This window comes from Augochlora pura, chromosome 4 (genome assembly GCF_028453695.1).
Source record: "Augochlora pura isolate Apur16 chromosome 4, APUR_v2.2.1, whole genome shotgun sequence".
Classification (NCBI taxonomy): domain Eukaryota; kingdom Metazoa; phylum Arthropoda; class Insecta; order Hymenoptera; family Halictidae; genus Augochlora; species Augochlora pura.
In genome coordinates, this window is record NC_135775.1 from 9860770 (window position 1) to 9880233 (window position 19464).

General features: G+C 35.8%; 5 protein-coding genes across 12 annotated transcripts; 1 reads left to right on the top strand and 4 right to left on the bottom strand.

Moving 5' to 3' along the window:
- Positions 1-1298: 1298 nt before the first annotated feature.
- On the bottom strand, positions 1299-13463 carry LOC144469160 (chitotriosidase-1). 5 transcript variants are annotated; one of them, XR_013493928.1, is made up of 6 exons: positions 13390-13463; positions 12235-12298; positions 2154-2821; positions 1769-2061; positions 1489-1705; positions 1299-1420 (listed from the first exon to the last, which is right to left on the bottom strand). XR_013493928.1 is itself a non-coding variant. In XM_078179122.1 (5 exons), the coding sequence occupies exons 2-5, from the start codon at positions 12296-12298 to the stop codon at positions 1543-1545; spliced, it is 1188 nt and encodes a 395-aa protein (XP_078035248.1). In that variant the 5' UTR covers positions 13390-13463; the 3' UTR covers positions 1299-1542. The 5 variants fall into 5 exon arrangements, 4 of the variants coding, with proteins under 4 accessions (XP_078035248.1, XP_078035249.1, XP_078035246.1 ...); XM_078179122.1 differs by having other exon boundaries at positions 1299-1705; XM_078179123.1 differs by lacking the exons at positions 12235-12298; positions 13390-13463 and adding exons at positions 2951-3013; positions 3140-3602 and having other exon boundaries at positions 1299-1705.
- Positions 3946-5683, bottom strand: LOC144468934 (endochitinase-like). The gene is made up of 5 exons (XM_078178752.1): positions 5620-5683; positions 4819-5462; positions 4337-4629; positions 4109-4251; positions 3946-4034 (listed from the first exon to the last, which is right to left on the bottom strand). Coding segments are annotated over exons 1-5 (1146 nt in total). The 3' UTR covers positions 3946-4032.
- On the bottom strand, positions 7611-9639 carry LOC144468824 (endochitinase-like). The gene is made up of 6 exons (XM_078178576.1): positions 9590-9639; positions 9327-9390; positions 8498-9141; positions 8064-8356; positions 7810-7952; positions 7611-7731 (listed from the first exon to the last, which is right to left on the bottom strand). Coding segments are annotated over exons 2-6 (1146 nt in total). The 5' UTR covers positions 9590-9639; the 3' UTR covers positions 7611-7729.
- A 1062-nt stretch (positions 13464-14525) lies between the features above and the next one.
- On the bottom strand, positions 14526-15468 carry Mrpl54 (mitochondrial ribosomal protein L54). Its single transcript, XM_078178833.1, has 2 exons — positions 15156-15468; positions 14526-14912 (listed from the first exon to the last, which is right to left on the bottom strand). Exons 1-2 carry the CDS (start codon positions 15244-15246, stop codon positions 14617-14619), a joined length of 387 nt encoding a protein of 128 aa, XP_078034959.1. The 5' UTR covers positions 15247-15468; the 3' UTR covers positions 14526-14616.
- Positions 14904-19437, top strand: LOC144468991 (uncharacterized). 4 transcript variants are annotated; one of them, XM_078178829.1, is made up of 7 exons: positions 14904-14938; positions 15753-15907; positions 16003-16641; positions 16709-17970; positions 18034-18404; positions 18494-18733; positions 18828-19435. In XM_078178829.1, exons 3-7 carry the CDS (start codon positions 16091-16093, stop codon positions 19029-19031), a joined length of 2628 nt encoding a protein of 875 aa, XP_078034955.1. In that variant the 5' UTR covers positions 14904-14938; positions 15753-15907; positions 16003-16090; the 3' UTR covers positions 19032-19435. The 4 variants fall into 4 exon arrangements, with proteins under 4 accessions (XP_078034955.1, XP_078034954.1, XP_078034952.1 ...); XM_078178828.1 differs by lacking the exon at positions 14904-14938 and adding an exon at positions 15481-15690 and having other exon boundaries at positions 15753-15925; positions 18803-18986; XM_078178826.1 differs by lacking the exon at positions 14904-14938 and adding an exon at positions 15483-15690 and having other exon boundaries at positions 15753-15925; positions 18828-19437.
- The last annotated feature ends 27 nt before the right edge of the window (positions 19438-19464 follow it).

Below are 19464 nucleotides of genomic sequence, written 5' to 3' on the forward strand. Positions count from 1 at the left end.
CAATTATTAAAATGTTTAGATTTAAATAATTTTCTAGTTAATGAATTTACAAAATCTTGTTAATTCAGATATTCCAGTACTCAACTAGGATAACCAGCAATCGATATTTTACAGTGCGGGAAGGAATTTCGAAAGATTGAACAAATTTACCAGCAATAAAGATTAAAGAAACGTAAGAGAAGACGTAAAGTTCGTAATTCTGGAATTAAAGCCTCACGAATTTTGTGCTATTTTAGTCAAGTATATCATGAAATTAAGAAAAAAAACTGTTACAGCCACGTGTGCTATTTTAACTTTAAATCATTCTTATCGCTATGAAGCATTCAGCAAATGCACTACGTAGGAAAACGTGTTGTTGATATGTAGGATTCCTATGAAATACCTGTATTTGCTGTAGCATAATTTTATTCTTACTTCTTTGACGATTCCTTAGGAAAATAAAGACATTTGGGAATTGATTAATTTTTTGCCTAACAGGAACTATTTTTTACAACTCTAACAATATTTTTGAAATGAGTTTATTTTTCAAAACCTTCTTTTTCGAAAGTTAGTCAGCTTTGATAATCTCCAGCCAATATTTACTCAAATATTAGCTGGCATATACATTTTCACACGAATCTATTTCACACATGATAAATTGGAATTTGATCGAAAATTTTTGTATAATAACTGATATACAATTGGAATTATATGAATATTACAGTAAATGTACACAAAGTGTCTGAAAATTTTGTTACTAAATGTAAAATTCTAAAAATTCTTCAATATCGTATTTTTTGCTTACTGATCTATTCTTATCAAAACATTCAATTATACAGATAAGCACTCTCATTTTCTATTATCATTTGTAATCTCGCAATATCTTGGAATATTTCTTAGTTGTTATTAATCGCTGACAATTATTTATTATCGGTAGTAACTAATTGTAACTAATTTTTCGAAGAACTGACGGTAGGTCGTTAAGAGTTTGTGTTCTTAAGCATCGACTTTCTTCTTAATTTATTTTCATATATAGGCAATTATATTGAGCAATAAAATTAAGAAGACTATTATATCATAAATTGTCTAAAAATCTCTAGATTCTGTCTAATCGGTATCAGATAGATTGTAAGAAATTTTTCATAGATTCCAGCAACTGCTTCTTAAATACTACAATGGAAGAGTTGCGAAAAATCTACATCCAGGTATAATAGTTAAATCCCGCCTGATCATTAATCCTGGCCAAACAATGATCCATATCTCAATAATAATCTGATTCAGGGATTTATTTCACAATATTTTTTTATTAAAACGTCAAGTTACAAAATATCACAAAGACTGTTCGGTGTAACAATCGATTCATTTGAATTGCACGATCCAGCAGCGCGTTACTTTCTCCTTGTATGTAGTTGATGTTGAAGGCAGCCGCTACGGAAATGATCTACGGAAATCACACTCTTGTTTGTTTAAATATACAAGAGAGAGCAGTCATTAAGATCACGAAAATACCCTTCCTTGTTGATTTTTAAAGCGGATACGAATTCACGGTGGATTTGACGATATTTAAGGCTCGCTAGGTACACGGCCCCTCAGAACTTCATTTATAGCAGTCAACAAAGGATACTTCTGTCCAGAGGTGCCACGGAAATCGTCAGTTTCGACACTCCACATCATAGCACCGGCGAGACCCAGATGGTTGATGTATTCACACTTTTCGCGAACAGATCTAGGAACGAACGGGTTCGCATTAGACGTACGCAAGTACAGTATTAGTGCTACAATCACTTACTTGATATCATCATATCCAACCCACTGATTCCCCTTGACAGCATAAGGCACACGTTGCTGAGTTTCTCTACGAACGTCCCAACCACCTTGGCGAAGGCTTTCGCAAATTTCGTTATAGCCGAGCATGCCTGCTTCTCTAGTGTACGGACCGGCAGTTCCGGGACCATATGTCGGGGCGCCTATATCGTTGTTGTTAGGGTTCGCCAGAGTAAAAGTTCTTCCGTAAGATGGAATACCAACAACGAGCTTGTCAGCTGGAGCACCTTGAGAGAGCCAGTAGTGGACGGAAGAGTTCTAGAACAGTCAAATGAAGTATAATACAATATAGAAACCGGAAGATTAAACAAAAATGGTGAAGTACGCCATCAGCCATATTTTGCACCTACAACATTGAGTTTGGCTTGATCTCCTGACTCACGCGTGGCAGGGTAGAGGGGGGCGTTGAGACCAGCCCAGTTGTTCCAGGATCCGTTCATATCATAGGTCATCAAATTGATGAAATGAACGTGCTGAGCCACTTGATTAATGATATAAGATTGAGAAGCAGACTTCTCGGCGGCACCAACGGCCACACTCAGGATATAACCATGGCTATCGAAAGCCTGTCTTAGCTCCCTCAGTAGAGCCACGAAGTTCTCTCGGTCGCTGAGCTGGCCACCGCGCTGGTTGGGGTACTCCCAATCGACATCAAAACCGTCGAAATTGTATCGTTGCAGGAATTTGATCACGTTCTGAACGAAGGTGGACCGCTTACTGGGATTGCCGACCACCTCTGAGTACTTGGTAGAACCCTCGTTCCAGCCACCAATCGCGATCATAGCTTTAGTACCCGGACTCTCTTTGCTGCGAGCGACAAATTTGCCGAAACCGTCTTTACCGCCGTCGTCAGGTAAATCTGCCCAAGGGTCCATAATTCTAATGGTACCATCCGTATTGATACCAACGAAACTGTAAATCATGTGCGTGCAAAGGCTGGGGTCGATGTCCTTTATCTCAATCTTCCCGTTACCTGGTCGATAGACGGTCCAGCTCCCGAAGTAGCAAACGATCTTCTCTGAATAAGGAGAGTTCATTGTATTCTATATGCGATTGGAATCATAGATTTTATCCATGGAAGAAAGCTCTGATGATTAGATAGGTAGAATTTGTTCATCAGTGTTAACAAGTATAAAGCGATACTTACTTTCTGCTTGAACATTGGCCGCGATCGTAGACATGACGGCGATTAAGGCAATACCTTGAATATCTGGAATCAAGAGACTTGTTCTTCAGCTTTTTATCTAGCGATAACTGTATGATTTGATATCACTGATTTATTTAAGTGAACAAATAATTTTTCGATGACATGTAAAAAATATTTAGGAAACGGTACCAGTTTAGATTTATAACGCTCGAAGACTGTCAAAGTCGAAGGACCAATGTAATATTGTATTAACAACTTATGGCGTGTTCGATGATTAATCCTTTACTTAATCGTCGTCAGTCAGATTATATGTTCGCACGACCAGATCGTGGTCGTTCTGCCGCCTGACATCAGACCAGAAGCATTCGGACACGGTCGGAAATGTTCGGATCATTGTCAATAAAGTGAAAATAAAACGCTCTCGCCTACGAGTTTCCATGATCATACATCTGTAAATCGGATGGTCTATCTCCAGGCGTGACCCATTCCGACTGCAGACGGTTAAGATACGCAAATTCTCAGATACGAGTAGATTTATGACTCGAGCGACTGAATGTTCTACTTCAGAGTTTCATCAATTTATATCAACTGGCAATATAACAAATTTATTAATAAAATGAGAATCATGTGTATAGTAAATTCACTCTAATTGTCCAACAGCTTGTAACCGAAGTGGACAACTTGGGAAGAGGAGATACGATTATCCGAGCTTCACGTCTCGTTTTCATAGTTGATGATAATCGGGAACGGACAGCTGGGGAGGATGTACTGTATTATACATACTAACATATTCATATATACAATGTAGTATCTAATTCATTACAATGAAATAATGAAATAATGCGGAACACTTGAGCATCGTGTATAATTATTAGAAAGGTCTTCCAAAGATAAAATAATTTACTCTTTTCATACACTTTATTTGTTCGAGAACCTCTTTGACTCATCTTTACATTTTGTTCTGACGTTTTCTTTGGATATCTATGGTTGTACATATTTCTCGCTGTTGGCATCAGTAAGAAATAGCGCTCTCGATCTAACCAGATAGCGCATCTCGATTTATTCAGATAGCGTGCCTCGATCTCTGCAAATCATCAACGATATTTTTGTAATGCAGTCCGAATTGATAATTTAGACTATTCCTTTGTTATTACTTACAATTCTTCAAAACATCATTGATAGTTTTGAGAAGAGCGTTCTTGGGACCACAGTTACCATGGAAATCATCGGTGTCAATGCTCCAGATCATAACACCACCGAGATTTTTATGCTTGGCGAATTCAGCCTTTGGCTTGATCGAGCTGTAAAAACATTTGTATGGTATTATACAACCGATTCGACGCCTTTGACATACTCAAAATTTTAATATTGACAATGAACATTCACCTGGGATCATCGTAGCTGACCCACTGTTTACCCTTGTACGCATACGGCACGTCTTCCTTACTATCTCGGACGACCGTCCATCCGCCATTCTTCAGGTCTACGCATATCTCGTTATAACCAATGTTACCCTCGTCGTTAGTGTACGGTCCCTTTTTACCGGGACCGGATGTAGGGGCATGAAGACCATGCTTACTGCTATCCTTCAGAGTAAACGTTATTCCATAGAACGGTACACCAAGGATGAGCTTGTGGGCCGGAGCACCTTGATCGAGCCAATAGTGAATGCTAGCGTTCTAGCAACAATAGAAATATCTTCAGTAAAGCCGTCTACTTAGAACTGTTTAAGCAGAAAGATCGTTATAGTGAACTACGTAAAAAACCTTTATCATAAGAATATGGATAGGAAATTCTTTTACCATGTTACATCGAAATCTTGCTTTCAGAGTATGATTGAATATAATAATTTGTTCTGATATACGTACAATATTCAATTGCCAGTCGTAGCTGTCGTGCGCGTCTCTCTCAGATGCGTAGATCGGAGAATTCATGCCGGTGTAACCGTTCCAATATCCATTAAAGTCGTAGGTCATGACGTTAATGAAGTCCAACTGTTCCGCGATCTTCCGGATTTTGTACGATTTCGAAGCGGAATCTTGTTCGGCGCCGACAGCGGCACTGAGACTCCACTGGTGTTTGGAGAATGCGCTTTTCAGTTCCTTCAACAACTCAACGTAGTTGTTCTTGTCAGCCTTCTTTCCACCATTTTGATTTGGATATTCCCAATCGACGTCCAATCCGTCAAAGTTGTACTTTTGAAGATAGTGTACCGCGCTTTGCACGAACCGAGAACGCGATTCTGCGTCCGCGGCAATGTTGGAGAACTTTTTCGACTTCTCGGAAGCCCCTCCGACAGAAAGCAGAGCTTTGGCTCCGTGGCCTTTCACGTATTTGGTGAATTGCGGCAAATCGGACTCGTCATCGAGCAACTTGAACTCTCCGCTAGATTTCACCCCGACGAAGGAGTAAATCACGTGGGTGCAGAGTTTCACGTCAAGTGAGGTGATTGGGAACTTGCCTTGTCCGGGATTGTCTTTCGCCCAGCCCTCATAGTAACAGATGATTTTATCTGCATGTTTTTAGTTGGAAAAAAACAACTTTCTTAAGAAAACATCACCAGATCGCCAAGTACAAAAGACATGGTAATGTGAAAGAAAATTTTATCAAATTTCATGGAATGTACTACAGGAATTAGAATAAGAAACGTAAAATTTGAGAATACTCACTCTCCGCGAATGTTGAGACTGCGATAGCCAAGAAGATGGCGATAACCGAAAATTTCGTAAGCATCTCTAAAAAAGTTGTTGTTTTCTATATTAATAGAATGTAGATCTTCAATTATAAAATAATGATTAATTTAATTAGGTGATTTATAAAGTGAAAATTTCCATAAAAAATATGTGCAATGTAATTGTTATATACGAAACTAAAATGATGTTTTTAGTGGAAGAATTTGAGCGAACCCATGAATTCTTTCTCACCGTTCTCCTCGGCCGACCAGCTGTCGACTTCAACACTTGCATAAAGCGATTTCAATTTTGTCGGCCCTACTTATACTCAGCGTTGCGTGTTTTTGTTCCCATTGAAATGTATCAGCAAATTAAATAAACCATTGCCCCTACCTCGTGTGCTATTATAACGTTATTTAAGAGACATTCTTATCACAGCAAAGTGTTAAGCAAATATACCACGTAAGTATGAATGTATGTACGCGTCGTGGGTGTGCAGGATTTCTACGAAACACTTGTATTTGCAGTAGCATTGTTAATTTCGATTTCTTTGAGGGCACATTAGGTTATTGAACCTTTGTGAACATTGAAATGTGTTCTAGTAAAAAACAGTGGCGTTCGGAGATTAGTTTGTTTGCCTAATAAGAATAACTTATTACACTAATACAAAATTTTTTCACATGAGATTAAAATGATGTATACGATCTTCTCTCTTGAGAGTTTTCCTGCGTGTAAATATAGTCTATTTAGCTGTGATAGTCTCTAGGCGGTAATTACTTAAGATGTTACCTATTATTGCCATTTTCTAACGAACCTACTTTAGATATGATGAACTAGTATTTTAACAAAACATTTTATATAGTGACTGACATTCGGATGGAACACTTTGAATATTATAACATACGTGCAAAAATCTGAAGATGTTACGTTTATCGAAAAATATTCGTCTGTTCTAGGAAATATTATTACTGAAAATTTTAATTTTGCAGATAAGTACTCTTATTCCCTATTATCATTTGTAATTCTGAAATAATTTTCATTAATTATTCTTTGCTGAGTGTCTGTATAGAAACTGACATTTAAGAACAACTCAATTGTTGTCATATATCATCAAATTGATAAAATCAACGCGCTGCGCCACTTAATTAATAATATAGGACTGAGAAGCAGACATCTCGGCAGCTCTAACAACGAGGCTGAGAGTGTGACCGTAGTTATCGAAAGCCTGTCTTAGCTTACGCAATAGAGCCACGAAGTTCTCTCAATCATTCAACTGGCCATCGCGGTGATTAGGATGCTCCCAATCGAGGGTAAATAGGTTTTAAATAAAAAAACGTCGAAATTGTATCATTGCAGGGAGTTTACCACCTTCTGAATGAAATTAGGCCGCTTGCCTGGACAGCTAACAATCTAGAAAAACTTGGTGAACCTTTTATTCCAACCACCAAACGCTATCGTAGCTCTAGTACCGCGACTCTCTTTAATAAGGGCATCAAACTTGCCACTACACAATCGCAGTTTTTACACGCCTTTCTCCAAAAACTGTAAATCTACAGCTTTTTAAATCTCTCAACGCCTGTAGTTCGACTATGGTTTAACCGATCTCGATCAAATTTTCAACATATATTTCATATAAGTTACCAACATCTACGAAAGATAATTTTAAATTATCATTATGGAATCTGATAAAGTTAAAAAACGAGAGATTTCTTATTTTTTAGTCATTCCAAGTAATAGCAAAATTAACAAAAAGCATTTTCGTCATTGTTTAGTATACTAGTACTTCCATCATCTAAGAAAATTCAAGTAATTTAGTACTGCTTTAAAAAAAGCTATAACGATTTTGAAGTGCCCTTAAGTACGCATGTATAAACAATGCAGTATCTAATACATTTGAATCATACAGTGACGAGTAATCGTGTATTCCGCATAATTATTAAAAAGGTGTGGTAAGGATCAAACAATTTGCTCTTTTTATACAGTTAATTTATTCGTTAATTTATTACATTATATGCCATCGTTTAAATACTTATAATCGCACGAATCTCTTGTTGACGACATTAGTAGGCACCAACGTCCTCGATCCGTCCCGATAATGCAACTCGATCTCTGCAGGTACATCATCAACCATACTTTTGTAATGCAGTTTTAATTCGTAATTTATTCTATTTTTTTGCCATTACTTACAATTCCTCAAAACCCCATTGATAGCATGGAGAAGTGCGTTCTTGGGACCGCAATTACCATGGAAATCATCGGTATCAACGCTCCAAATCATCACACCACCGAGATTGTGGTGCTTGGCGAATCCAGCTTTGTGTCTGATTGATCTGTAAAAACATTTTATATGAACGTATAGAAATTCGTAATATACGGTATTATACAACCGATTTGACACCTTTGACATACTCAATATTTTAATATTAGCAATGAACATTCACCTGGGATCATCGTAGCTGATCCACTGGTTACCCTTGTACGCATACGGCACTTTTTCGTAACGAGTTCGGACGACAGTCCATCCACCATTCTTGAGCTCTACGCACAACTCATTATAACCAATGTTACCCTCGTCGTTAGTGTATGGTCCCTTTATCCCAGGGCCAGATGTGGGGACATGAAGATGGTGTTGGCCGGCGTCCTTCAGGGTGAAGGTTATTCCGTAGAATGGCACTCCCAGGATGAGCTTGTGGGCCGGAGCACCTTGATTGAGCCAATAGTGAATGCTAGAGTTCTGCCGACAGCATGAAGAACCTCAATAGATCTATTTACTTAAAAATATAGTGACCTATGTAGGAACTTTTGTCGTCATATTACATCGAAATCTTGCTTTCAATATATGACCGAATATAATAATTTGTTCGGACATACGTACAATATTCAATTGCCAGTCGTAGCTGTCGCGCGAGTCTCTAACAGATGCGTAGAGTGGAGAATTCATGCCGGTGTAACCGTTCCAGTATCCATTAAAGTCGTAGGTCATGACGTTAATGAAGTCCAACTGTTCCGCGACCTCCCGGATTTTGTACGATCTCGAAGCGGAATCTTCTTCGGCACCGACAGCAGCACTGAGACTCCAGTGGTGTTCGGCGAACGCGTTTTTCAGTTCCCTCAACAATTGAATGTAGTTATTCTTGTCTTCTTCCCTGCCACCATTTTGATTAGGATACTCCCAGTCAACGTCCAGTCCGTCAAAGTTATGCCTCTGGAGGTGGTGGACTGCGCTGGTCACAAAACGAGCACGCGATGCTGGGTCCGCGGCGATATTGGAGAACCTCCTCGACTTTTCGGAGGCTCCGCCGACGGAAAGCAAGGCTTTGGCACCGTGACTCTTCACGTAGTTTGCGAAGTGTGTCAAATCGGACGCATCGTCAAGCAACCTGAACAATCCGTTACGTTGGACCCCGATGAAAGAGTAAATCACGTGGGTGCAGAGATTCACGTCAAGAGAGGTGATTGGGAATTTGCCTGGTCCGGGATTGTACTTCGCCCAGCTTTCATAGTAGCAGATGATTTTATCTGGATTTTTAATTAGAAGAACAATTTTTTTAAGGGAACATCGCCAAGTACGAGGAACATGTTAATGTGGAAGGAAATTGTAATGAGTTTCGCGAAATAGTTGTGTGGAAGTTAGAACAAGGAACGTAACAGTATAATTTGAAATACTAATCTCATTTCCATTCAGGAATTTTGAAAATACTTACTCTCCGCGAATGCTGAGGCCGCGATAGCCAAGAAGATGGCGATAATCGCAATTTTCATACGCATCTGTGAAAAGGTCTAAATTAATAGAAGTCGAACTAAAAAAATGTCGGATACTTTAGCATGTACATCTCTAATTGTAAAATAATTTAACTAGAAGTGTTCCAAAGTGAAAATTTCCATTAAAAATGTTTACAAAGCAACCGATAAATATATACGAAACTAAGATCATGTCTTTAGTCAAAGAATTTAAGTGAAATCATACTGTCTCGTGGATTGGTCCAACGACGACTTCAACAGTTGTCGAAAGTAATTTCAATTTTGTCGGCCGTACTTATACCCAGTATTACGTGTCTTTATTCTCATTCCGATGTATCAGGAAATTAAATAAACTATTGTCGCAGCCACGTGTGACATTTTAACTTTATTTAAATCATTCTTATCGCAGCAACGTGTTAAGCAAACATACCATATAAGTTTGAACGCGTTGCTCATGTGCAGGATTCCTTCGAAATACCTATATTTGCAATAGCATTCATTAGGGTATTAGTTTTTTGTGAATATTATGTGTTCTAGTGAAAAAACAATGCCATTCGGGAATTAGTTTGTTGTTTGCCTAACAGGAATCTCCTTTTACAATTATAGCGAAGTTTTCCAATTGTGATTGAATGTACGATGTTTATAACTTTCTTTTTTTAAAAGTTTTCGTATGTATAACTATAGATTATTTAATTTTCATAAATTCGAATTCGAATGAAATAATATCATATGTGTAAGTTCTTCATATGTTCAAATTCTGGAGATGCATCGAGATTGAATTGTTTTTTCGCAGAACTGTTATAATCGATTATATTTTAATGCTACAGATAAATACTCCTATCCTCTATTATCATTTGTAATTCTGCAATGATTCTGGAATATTTGTTTAGACCGCACTTGAACTTTGTTAGTTATTATTAATCATTGACTGATATTTTTTATCGATACTTACAATTAATAGTAAGCCATAAAGATAGCCATACTCTATTCATACATCGCTTTACACTAATTTTTCCAATTATTCGCGGTAGTCCGTTAAGAATGATGTGTTACTAACTACTAAAGAAGTAAAATTATATCGAGCAATAAAATTAAGAAAACATTTTTACTAAAACTTTTTATTAAAACGTTTTGAAAATTACAAATTGTGTATATCATACAAATTTAATTTAATTGCACGGTTCAGCAACCCGGTACTTTGTCTCTGTAGTTGCAGCCGATGATAGTCGGGTCGAAGACGAGGCCGTCTGGACATTGGAACCTGTATGACACCAATTTTCCACCCTGATTCACGCAATTATAGAAAACGGAGCAGTCTTGAGGATCGCGAATATATCCTTCCTTCTGACAGATTCCTGACGCCGGTGGATTGGGCGGTTTTGGAGTAGGTGCTGGCGTAGGTTTTGGCGTTGGGGGTGGATTAGGATCACTAGGTACGCGGCCATTCATAACTTCGTTCATAGTAGTCAAAAGAGGGTATTTTTGTCCACAGATACCACGGAAATCGTCGGTTTCAACGCTCCACATCATGACACCGGCGAGACCCTGATTGTTGGCGTAGATACACTTCTCGCGAACGGATCTAAAAGCGAACACAAATACGTCAGTATAAAGGGCGTGAAGGGTTTGCATTAAAAGACATTCGAAAAGTGGATGTTACAGTTTGCTGTTGAACAAACTAACACCTACTCGACATCATCGTATCCAATCCATTGGTTCCCTTTGACAATATAAGGCACACGTTGTTGAGGTTCTCTGCGAACGTCCCAACCACCTTTGCGAAGAGATTCGCAAATTTCGTTGTAGCCGAGCATGCCTGCTTCTCTGGTGTACGGACCAGCAGCTCCGGGACCAGACGCTGGAGCACCTATACCGTTGTTGCTGGGGTTCGCCAAAGTGAAGGTTCTTCCGTAGGATGGAATACCAAGAACGAGCTTGTCAGCTGGGGCACCTTGAGAGAGCCAGTAGCGGACGGAAGAGTCCTAGAATAGTAAAATAGAGTACATTATAGAAACCGGAAGATTAAACATAAATGATGAAGTGCGCCAACAGCCATATTGTTCACTTACAACGTTGAGTTTGGCCTGATCCCCTGACTCGCGCGAGGCAGGGTAGAGAGGGGCGTTGAGACCAGCCCAGTTGTTCCAGGATCCGTTCATGTCATAAGCCATCAAGTTGATGAAGTGAACATACTGAGCAACTTGATTAATGATATAGGATTGAGAAGCAGACTTCTCGGCGGCACCAACGGCCACACTGAGGATATAACCGTGGCTATCTAAAGCTTGTCTCAGCTCCCTCAATAGAGCCACAAAATTCTGTCGGTCATTTGGTTGACCACCGCGTTGATTAGGGTACTCCCAGTCAACGTCGAAACCGTCGAAATTGTATTGTTGCAGGAATTTGACCACATTTTGGACAAAATTGGACCGGATACCCGGATTCGCAACTACTTGGGAGAACTTAATAGAGCCCTCGTTCCAGCCTCCGATGGCGATCATAGCCTTGGCACCTCCCTGTTTGCTGCGAGCGACGAACTTGCCAAAGCCGTCTTTGCCGCCACCATCGGGCAAATCAGCCCAAGCATCCATAACTCTGACAGTGCCATCCGTGTTAATACCAATGAAACTGTAGATCATGTGCGTGCAAAGATTAGGGTTGATGTCGTTTATATCAATCTTCCCGTCCCCTGGACGATAAATGGTCCAGCTACCGAAGTAGCAAACGATCTTCTCTAGACAAGGAGAGTGTTTTATATTATATACACGATAAGTATCATATATCTTGTCAATAGAATAAAGTTCTCACGGGTAATTGACAAGATAGGCAACGTTATTTCGTCAGTATAATCAAGAATAAAATGATACTTACTTTCAGCTTGGACATTGGCGACGATAGTCGCTATGAAAGCGACTAAAAACGCTACCTTGAACATCTGGAAACAAGAGATTCATTTCTTAACTCTTTATCTACTGATAGCTTTGTAACTCGTTAGGAAGACTGGATGATTACGGATTATTTTATTAAGTAAAGAATTAGTCATTGAACAAGCTGTGGTCTTATAAATACAGTATTACCTTGTTAACTCGACTTCGACGTTTCGCGGGTGTCGGAAATCTGTATCGTTACTATTTCCTCGATCCTTTTTATATGCCAATCATAACTGAATATTTAAAATTGTGTTATCTTATTGTATATTTACATAAAAAGAATTTAATCAGCCGACAAATCCACATGTCAAGATGTACGAAAAATTTTATCATGCACTTGGTCTAATATAAATCAATCGGTCCTCACAGGCGAAATCCTGTGTGATCAGTCGAATATGCAGATTGATCCCGATATAATTAAAGATAATAATAGAATACTTTCGATTTATTCGACTGTCAAACATCAAACATAGGGATTCATTGAAACTATTAGTTAATTGATTTTTTATGATCGCAGGTGGTCCACTGATCTTCATGGAACAAAATCGGTATTTTGTTTTCTTCTTGAACACGTTTTTGACGATCTAAATCTTTACATATGCATTAAAAAAAACAAACAACTGTAGTGTAACAGATTATAATCCACTTCAGATTGCTCCAAATTAAATTCATGGTTCCGCAGTAGATAATGATATCTTTGGAAATATACTCGAGGTTACCTGAGTATGACAAGAAACATATTCTTGTGTACACACCGCTGAGAAATCGGCAAACTTTGGAGCACGAAATAAAATATTTGTTCATTTGTTGTTATAATCTGTGATAACTCGTTTTTTCGTTTACAAATGCAATCTAATTTATTCCCGATCTTTTTATCATTACAGAAATTAAAAGAAAAATGAGAAGCACATTAGGTCCGGTTTATGTTTGGCATTTAGAAATATAACATGTGAGATTCAAGAGATTTCATCCTTTTATTGATTTAATCATCACTTAAACCTCGAAAAAATATCAAAGAATGAGCCGACCCATTGTAATGAATTCAATCAAAATTTAAAGAATTCTTTTAAAAATTTAAAAATAAGGAATACGTTACCTGTCGAAGATATAGAAGTACGGTCACACCAGAATTTCACGGGCGTACTGTGTTTCAATATTGTAAGCGATTACTTATAACTCAAATCCGTGAATTTATCGCAAACCCTTTTATCGGATAGATAACAGAGAAGGGGAATACCCCCACGTAAGGTACTATTATGTGAAAATAGTAATTTCTCAATATAAATAAAGGCATAACGATACCCCGTTAGCTACCTATGCAACATATTCTACTTTTTTAAAAAAGAAGTTGGATGAAAAAGAAATTCTAATAAATTATGGTACCTTTAAGGTGGATAATAAAAAAAATAAAGATGAATTTAGGATAACAGGAAGTTTAATTAATGACCAATGACACGTTTCTTATCTTATTCAATATTTCGTCACATTATAAATTTTATTGACTTTGGCATTACTCACTTATAAGTCATAAGTAAGTAATATTATTGTCTTCTTTGACACTTCGTATACTAAACTGTGTAGTTGTACATTTATTATTTAATATTACATTGATTGCAGATATAAAAGCTTTTTTCGCAAACCTTCACTGTTAAAAAAAAGTATGTATTTCGCTAAATTTCTTGAAAACAAATCTAATATTGATAAATTTACTAACACTAATAGTTATATTGTTTCCGTTAATTATCGATTAACGGACCCGAAATAATTGCGTATCGTTAACGATACTAAAGTAACAAATTTTTGCATTGTAGCAGATAACGTTAAAACTAGCATAGACATTTTTAAATAAATTTAAACTAATAAATTTAGACTATCTTCTAATTGAGAAGACGAATGAGTTATAAACTTTATTTTACAGGTATGATAAACAAAAATAGCAAACATCATTATGAATTATAATTGTATTCATTTCCGACCACTTGTGTGAAAAAGTTTCTTTGCGTCATTTAGTCAGAAAACTAAGAGACAGTGTATAATACACAATGCAGACTTGATAACAAGTGCTCACAGTTGTTTTTAACTTGTTTGTCAAAATGATATTTACTATTCATTATCTATACTGCATACATTAGCATTAAAGAACTGGTTTTTTGGTTACTAGTAGAAAAAATTATATAATTCAGTATTCGTTATGAATTAAAATATATATTGGTATGATACAATTACAATATATACAATTACAAATACAGTTTTATTTCATAATTTTCTACATAATATATTTCAAATAATGTATATAACTCATAAAATTTTATATTATAAAATTTTAATGCAATCCATAAAACTTGGACCATCTATTCTTTCGTTTTATGTATTCTCTTCGTAAATATTTCCAATATTGCTTAGTATTTTTATCTAAATCTTCGAATCTTGCAGGCTCAGTTCTGATATTCCACAACCAATCAGGATATTCAGAATCCGGCTTTATTTTCACATCTTCTCCTCCTTCCTTTAAAAGATTTGTTCCGCACACATGGGACAACAATTTATTGACATCTTTTTCAACAGGAATAGTAATTTTCTCTGCTACAACTTGTTTTTTAACAGACTTTTTGACGGATCCTGCAACAGTAGTCAAGACATTTTAGGTTAGCAAATTGTTTGTTCGTATTGCATGAATTAAAAAATGTATAGTAATCTTCATTATTCCCCTTTCAATAAACATACAACAATATAATACAAAATTGACTCCTTATGTAATTAATCTGTTAGAAAGAGTTTAGATACGCATAGCGTACAACATAACCTCTATGTCTACAAAATTAAATATACTACTATTCTATAAAAACAAAATAATCTTTTTACCTGCCGGATTTTTTATTTGTACTGAATATTGTGCAGAAATAGCAAGTCCTTGCTTTATTTTAAATAATCGAAATACCGAAATTAAGGACATCGTTCCAGATTATTCGAATTTATTAAATTCGTATACTATATGTTTTTTCTACACCGTATGCGTGGATATAGTTTGCATAATATTAAATATTTGCCCTTAACAAAAAATAATGTTAACTATTCAACACATTCCAAGTATATTTAAATACGCAATGTGTACACAAATGTATAAACGTAAAACATGGTAGAATCCATCTTAAAATTGCTACGCGGTTAATTCAAACGTTGACAACGGCATGGTTGCAAATGCGCAATAACAAACAATAGCTTTGTCCTGTATATACTGAACTTATAAGTTGTGATTTAATCATAAATATAATGTACATAATGTGTCAGCCTTTATTACATGATTGAAATCGAATTCACGAATTTGTGGTGTACTAGATTAATCATACTTTCATGTTTCGGTTATGTAATGCCAATAAGCAACGATAGAGTTACGCGGGTAGGTACAATTTTTCTACAAAGTATAAGAAGCCGTACTCAAAATTTATTGAATCGTTATAGATAAAAACAGTAGCCTTTGACGTAAGGGGTACAAAAGGAATATCAACAGAATCCATTCGCAAGGCAAATGTTCACGAAAATAATCAATTCTTGACTATAGCACCTGCTTTACCAATCCTACCTGGAGCACCTATCCCACCAAAACTATCAAAACGGTATTATAACACATTTAGGTACAAATAAATTATACAACCTAATACGTGATATAATTACTAAATCACATAACTTCTTTATAAATTTGTTTGTGCAGCCTAGCAGATTCTCCATTTAATATAGAGAATGCTAAAGCTGAAGGTTCAAATACAGTTGTCTTGCAATGGACAAGCGAAGGAAAGACTATGGTTGCAACCAGAACAGCTGCAGAGAAAGAAAAAAGTCCTGATAGAATATGTCTTGATAGGAGAGGTCTAACTACATTCCCAAATATAGTTGGGGAACCGCGTTTGCGCTTATTATCTCTTCAACATAATCTTCTCACAAAGATCGAAAACTCCAATTTCTCTCAGTTAACAAAATTAGTATTTCTTGATTTGTACGATAATCAGATTGAAAAAATCTGTAACTTTGAAATATTGGAAAATTTAAGAGTGTTATTGATTGGTAAGAATAGAATAAAAAATATTGAAGGTATGACACATCTTTCTAAACTGGAAGTTTTGGACCTTCATGGAAATCAAATTTTACAAGTATCGGACTTGGAGAATCTTACATCTCTGAAAGTACTTAACTTAGCAGGAAATAATATTAAAACAATAGGCTACCATGATTTTCAAGGTTTAACATCTCTTAAGGAGCTAAATCTCAGACGTAACAAAATCAAGAAATTATTAGGATTTGGTGAAACACCACAGCTACAAAAATTATATTTAAGTAATAATAATATTCAAAAGTAAGTATTTAAAAATCTGTAAAGATATGAATGAAATATAGTAGCATCTTATGAATTTCTGTTTTAGAATTGAAGATATAGGAAGTCTAGCAAAAGCATTACAGCTTAGGGAAATAACAATAGATGGGAACCCTATAACTCTAAATGGAGATTATGTGTCCTTTCTTGTGTCATATCTTTCAAATTTACAATTCTTATCTACAATGCCAATTACTGAACAAATTCGAAGAGCAGCTATGGCCTGGAGGACAACTAAAGAACAAAGTAGTACTACATTTTTAAATCTCAGTGCACAAGTCTGTATGAATGTACGCAGAGAAGAAGTTATATCAAATGCAAAAATCAATTGGGAACTTCTTAGATGCCATTCAAAACCATCCATCGATAACATTGGCAACAGTACTCGAAACAGTAGTATTGGTTTAATTCAAGTTCAGAAGTCAAATAAGTTTAATACATTAAAACCTAAGAATCTAGAGAAAGCAAAAACAAAAGGTTTTGGAAGTTTAACCTCAATAAATGAAAACATAGAAGCAACAAAGATTAATATTAAAAAAAGAAGTAACTCCAGTGATAATTTATTTAGACTTAAGGATACAACTAAAACATATCCATTAGAGTTTAAATTACCCCCTATTTTAGGTTCAATTGTAGATAATTTGATTAATAACAAATTTGATGAAAAAGCAGGTAAAAGTAACAAAAATTTTACAAAAATAAAGACTACTAGCGATGCTGATAGTGAATCGAACAGTGACTCAGAAAGTTCAGAAAGTCATGAAAACTTGAAGAGTTGCTTGAAATCTCATCTTCTAAATTCCAGCAATCACATTTCTCCTTGTGACATTAATAAGTCTGCTACCACCAAAGTATTTAATTCTATGAATAATTCTTCATCCACATCGACTACTGTTCATGAAAATGAAAATGATAAAACTTGTACTATTTTCAAATCTACTGGGGCATTAAATGGTGAAGATTTAACGAAACTAAAGCAAAACGTAAAAGTTATTGATCAATATGGAACAAGTGATTGCCAATCCAAGTCAAGCATTGGTTCCTCTGGCTATTTTTCGTTAAGTTCCAAAACTAATAGCATGGATAGTTGTAAGTCAATATTAAGTGACTCCAGCTCATCATCTGTTGCCAGAAATGTATTGTTAAAGAGTAAAAATTCTGAAAAAGATAAAAATAGAATAAAAAGTGCACAGGTAAAAAAAATAGTAACTTATAAAAGTAACAGAGCAGCAACAGCTCGAGCTAAATACAGAGCGTTAACACCGCCAAGTCCACCACCGTTACAAAATCCACCGAAAGAGAGAGAACAAGGTATGTGTTAGTAATACATTAACAATAATAATTCATTTAACATATATTACTAACACATTATAGGAGGAGATTATTTAATAGAAATTGTTGGTCGCTGCTTAAATGTTTATGGTCAAGGTGCATTACGTTTTATTGACAAACCATGGGACTGTTCAAAAGCTCAAGATGTTAATGTAGTTAAATTCAATTATGTACAGTTTAATGACGTGGCCAAAGTTTTGTGTAAAGTAAAAAATAGATTTCCAAACATAGAACATTTTATGTTTAAAGAAACAAATATTAGTTACCTTGGGCAACTCAATGCTTTAGCCGAAGTACAGGGATTAACAAGCATTGTTATAGAAATCGGGAATCCAATTATATCCAAGGATTGGAAAGTATATGCTATATTTCGTTTATCTCATTGGGGTCTCAAAGTTATTAATGGAAAGGAAGTAAATACATATTATATTTCATACAAAATGAAGTAGAATAAAAATCTATACAAAATATACACTTTTTCATGTTTGAATATTACCTTCAGATAACAAATGAAGAAATTGAATTGGCAAATAAGGAGTATGCTGGTCTCGTTGATATTGTCATGTATTCACTGCCAGAATCACTGTTACAACCTTTATTACAAAGACTTCATTTGGACAAAGTGCAAAGACAAAATGGAGAACAAATTACTGCCAAACAATTTTTACTCAACAGTGATCCAGCCCTTAGAAGTGTCGTCGCTAAAGAAGCGTTACAGTGGAGAAAAGGAAGTATAACACAAGTAATTGAGGAAGAATATAACTTTTAACAATAATTTAATAGAAGACTCAAGTTGCTTTTTTCCTCACAGAATTTCTTTCTTTTTCTTATTACAGGAAGATCTTATTTGGCGTCATAGGGGAAAAGTGCATCTGTTAAGTCTGATCAATCTCACTGTAGATGCAATACAAAAACTACAACTTCTCGAAAATAAATGGCCAAGTATTTTATGCGAAATAATTCACACTACTTTATCTGACTTTTCCGAAATGGATGCGTACATGAAACGTTGCAGCAAGACACTTGAAAGTGACAAATAATGCGCCTTCACACTTCATTTTACCAGTTAAAGTAGTGTGAACTTACAGAATTTAACGACACGCGTTCCTTAGTATGTGTTCACATTTATTTTGTTCATTTATTATTACACAGACTATAAGGCATGTTACAACTGTATATTTGTTATTTAATATCTATAACACGTTTACAGTGTTGTCAGCGATAAAGAATAATGCTTGAATTTTTATACAATATTTCGTGATTATGCAGTAAATAAGTCTATTGCAATGTTAATGTACAATAATTTATTTTAAATATATAACACATTAGCGATTGTCCAACTTATATGTGATATGCAAAAATAGAAGCACACTACAGACTTAAAAAAAGAATTCTTAAGAAATTACTCATATTTTTATTTAATCTATATGTCATTACGTTTAAATAAATCGAGTGTGTAAGTTCTATTTACAA

What these genes read in the sequence shown, in the direction of transcription:
- LOC144468934 (XM_078178752.1), bottom strand. Translation starts at nt 5,683, where the DNA reads ATGCTTACGAAATTTTCGGTTATCGCCATCTTCTTGGCTATCGCAGTC. An exon ending in ACGACTGGCAATTGAATATT is followed by an intron (nt 4,630 to 4,818) that starts GTACGTATATCA and finishes TATTGTTGCTAG; the next exon opens with AACGCTAGCATTCACTATTG. An exon ending in GTCAGCTACGATGATCCCAG is followed by an intron (nt 4,252 to 4,336) that starts GTGAATGTTCAT and finishes ATGTTTTTACAG; the next exon opens with CTCGATCAAGCCAAAGGCTG.
- LOC144469160 (XM_078179120.1), bottom strand. Translation starts at nt 12,298, where the DNA reads ATGTTCAAGGTAGCGTTTTTAGTCGCTTTCATAGCGACTATCGTCGCC. An exon ending in CGCCAATGTCCAAGCTGAAA is followed by an intron (nt 12,098 to 12,234) that starts GTAAGTATCATT and finishes CTCCTTGTCTAG; the next exon opens with AGAAGATCGTTTGCTACTTC. An exon ending in ATCAGGCCAAACTCAACGTT is followed by an intron (nt 11,346 to 11,432) that starts GTAAGTGAACAA and finishes TTACTATTCTAG; the next exon opens with GACTCTTCCGTCCGCTACTG.
- LOC144468991 (XM_078178826.1), top strand. Translation starts at nt 15,592, where the DNA reads ATGATTGAAATCGAATTCACGAATTTGTGGTGTACTAGATTAATCATA. An exon ending in GCAACGATAGAGTTACGCGG is followed by an intron (nt 15,691 to 15,752) that starts GTAGGTACAATT and finishes GAATCGTTATAG; the next exon opens with ATAAAAACAGTAGCCTTTGA. An exon ending in AGTAATAATAATATTCAAAA is followed by an intron (nt 16,642 to 16,708) that starts GTAAGTATTTAA and finishes TTTCTGTTTTAG; the next exon opens with AATTGAAGATATAGGAAGTC.
- Mrpl54 (XM_078178833.1), bottom strand. Translation starts at nt 15,246, where the DNA reads ATGTCCTTAATTTCGGTATTTCGATTATTTAAAATAAAGCAAGGACTT. An exon ending in ACAAATAAAAAATCCGGCAG is followed by an intron (nt 14,913 to 15,155) that starts GTAAAAAGATTA and finishes CTACTGTTGCAG; the next exon opens with GATCCGTCAAAAAGTCTGTT.
- LOC144468824 (XM_078178576.1), bottom strand. Translation starts at nt 9,390, where the DNA reads ATGCGTATGAAAATTGCGATTATCGCCATCTTCTTGGCTATCGCGGCC. An exon ending in GGCCTCAGCATTCGCGGAGA is followed by an intron (nt 9,142 to 9,326) that starts GTAAGTATTTTC and finishes TTAAAAATCCAG; the next exon opens with ATAAAATCATCTGCTACTAT. An exon ending in ATCAGCTACGATGATCCCAG is followed by an intron (nt 7,953 to 8,063) that starts GTGAATGTTCAT and finishes ATGTTTTTACAG; the next exon opens with ATCAATCAGACACAAAGCTG.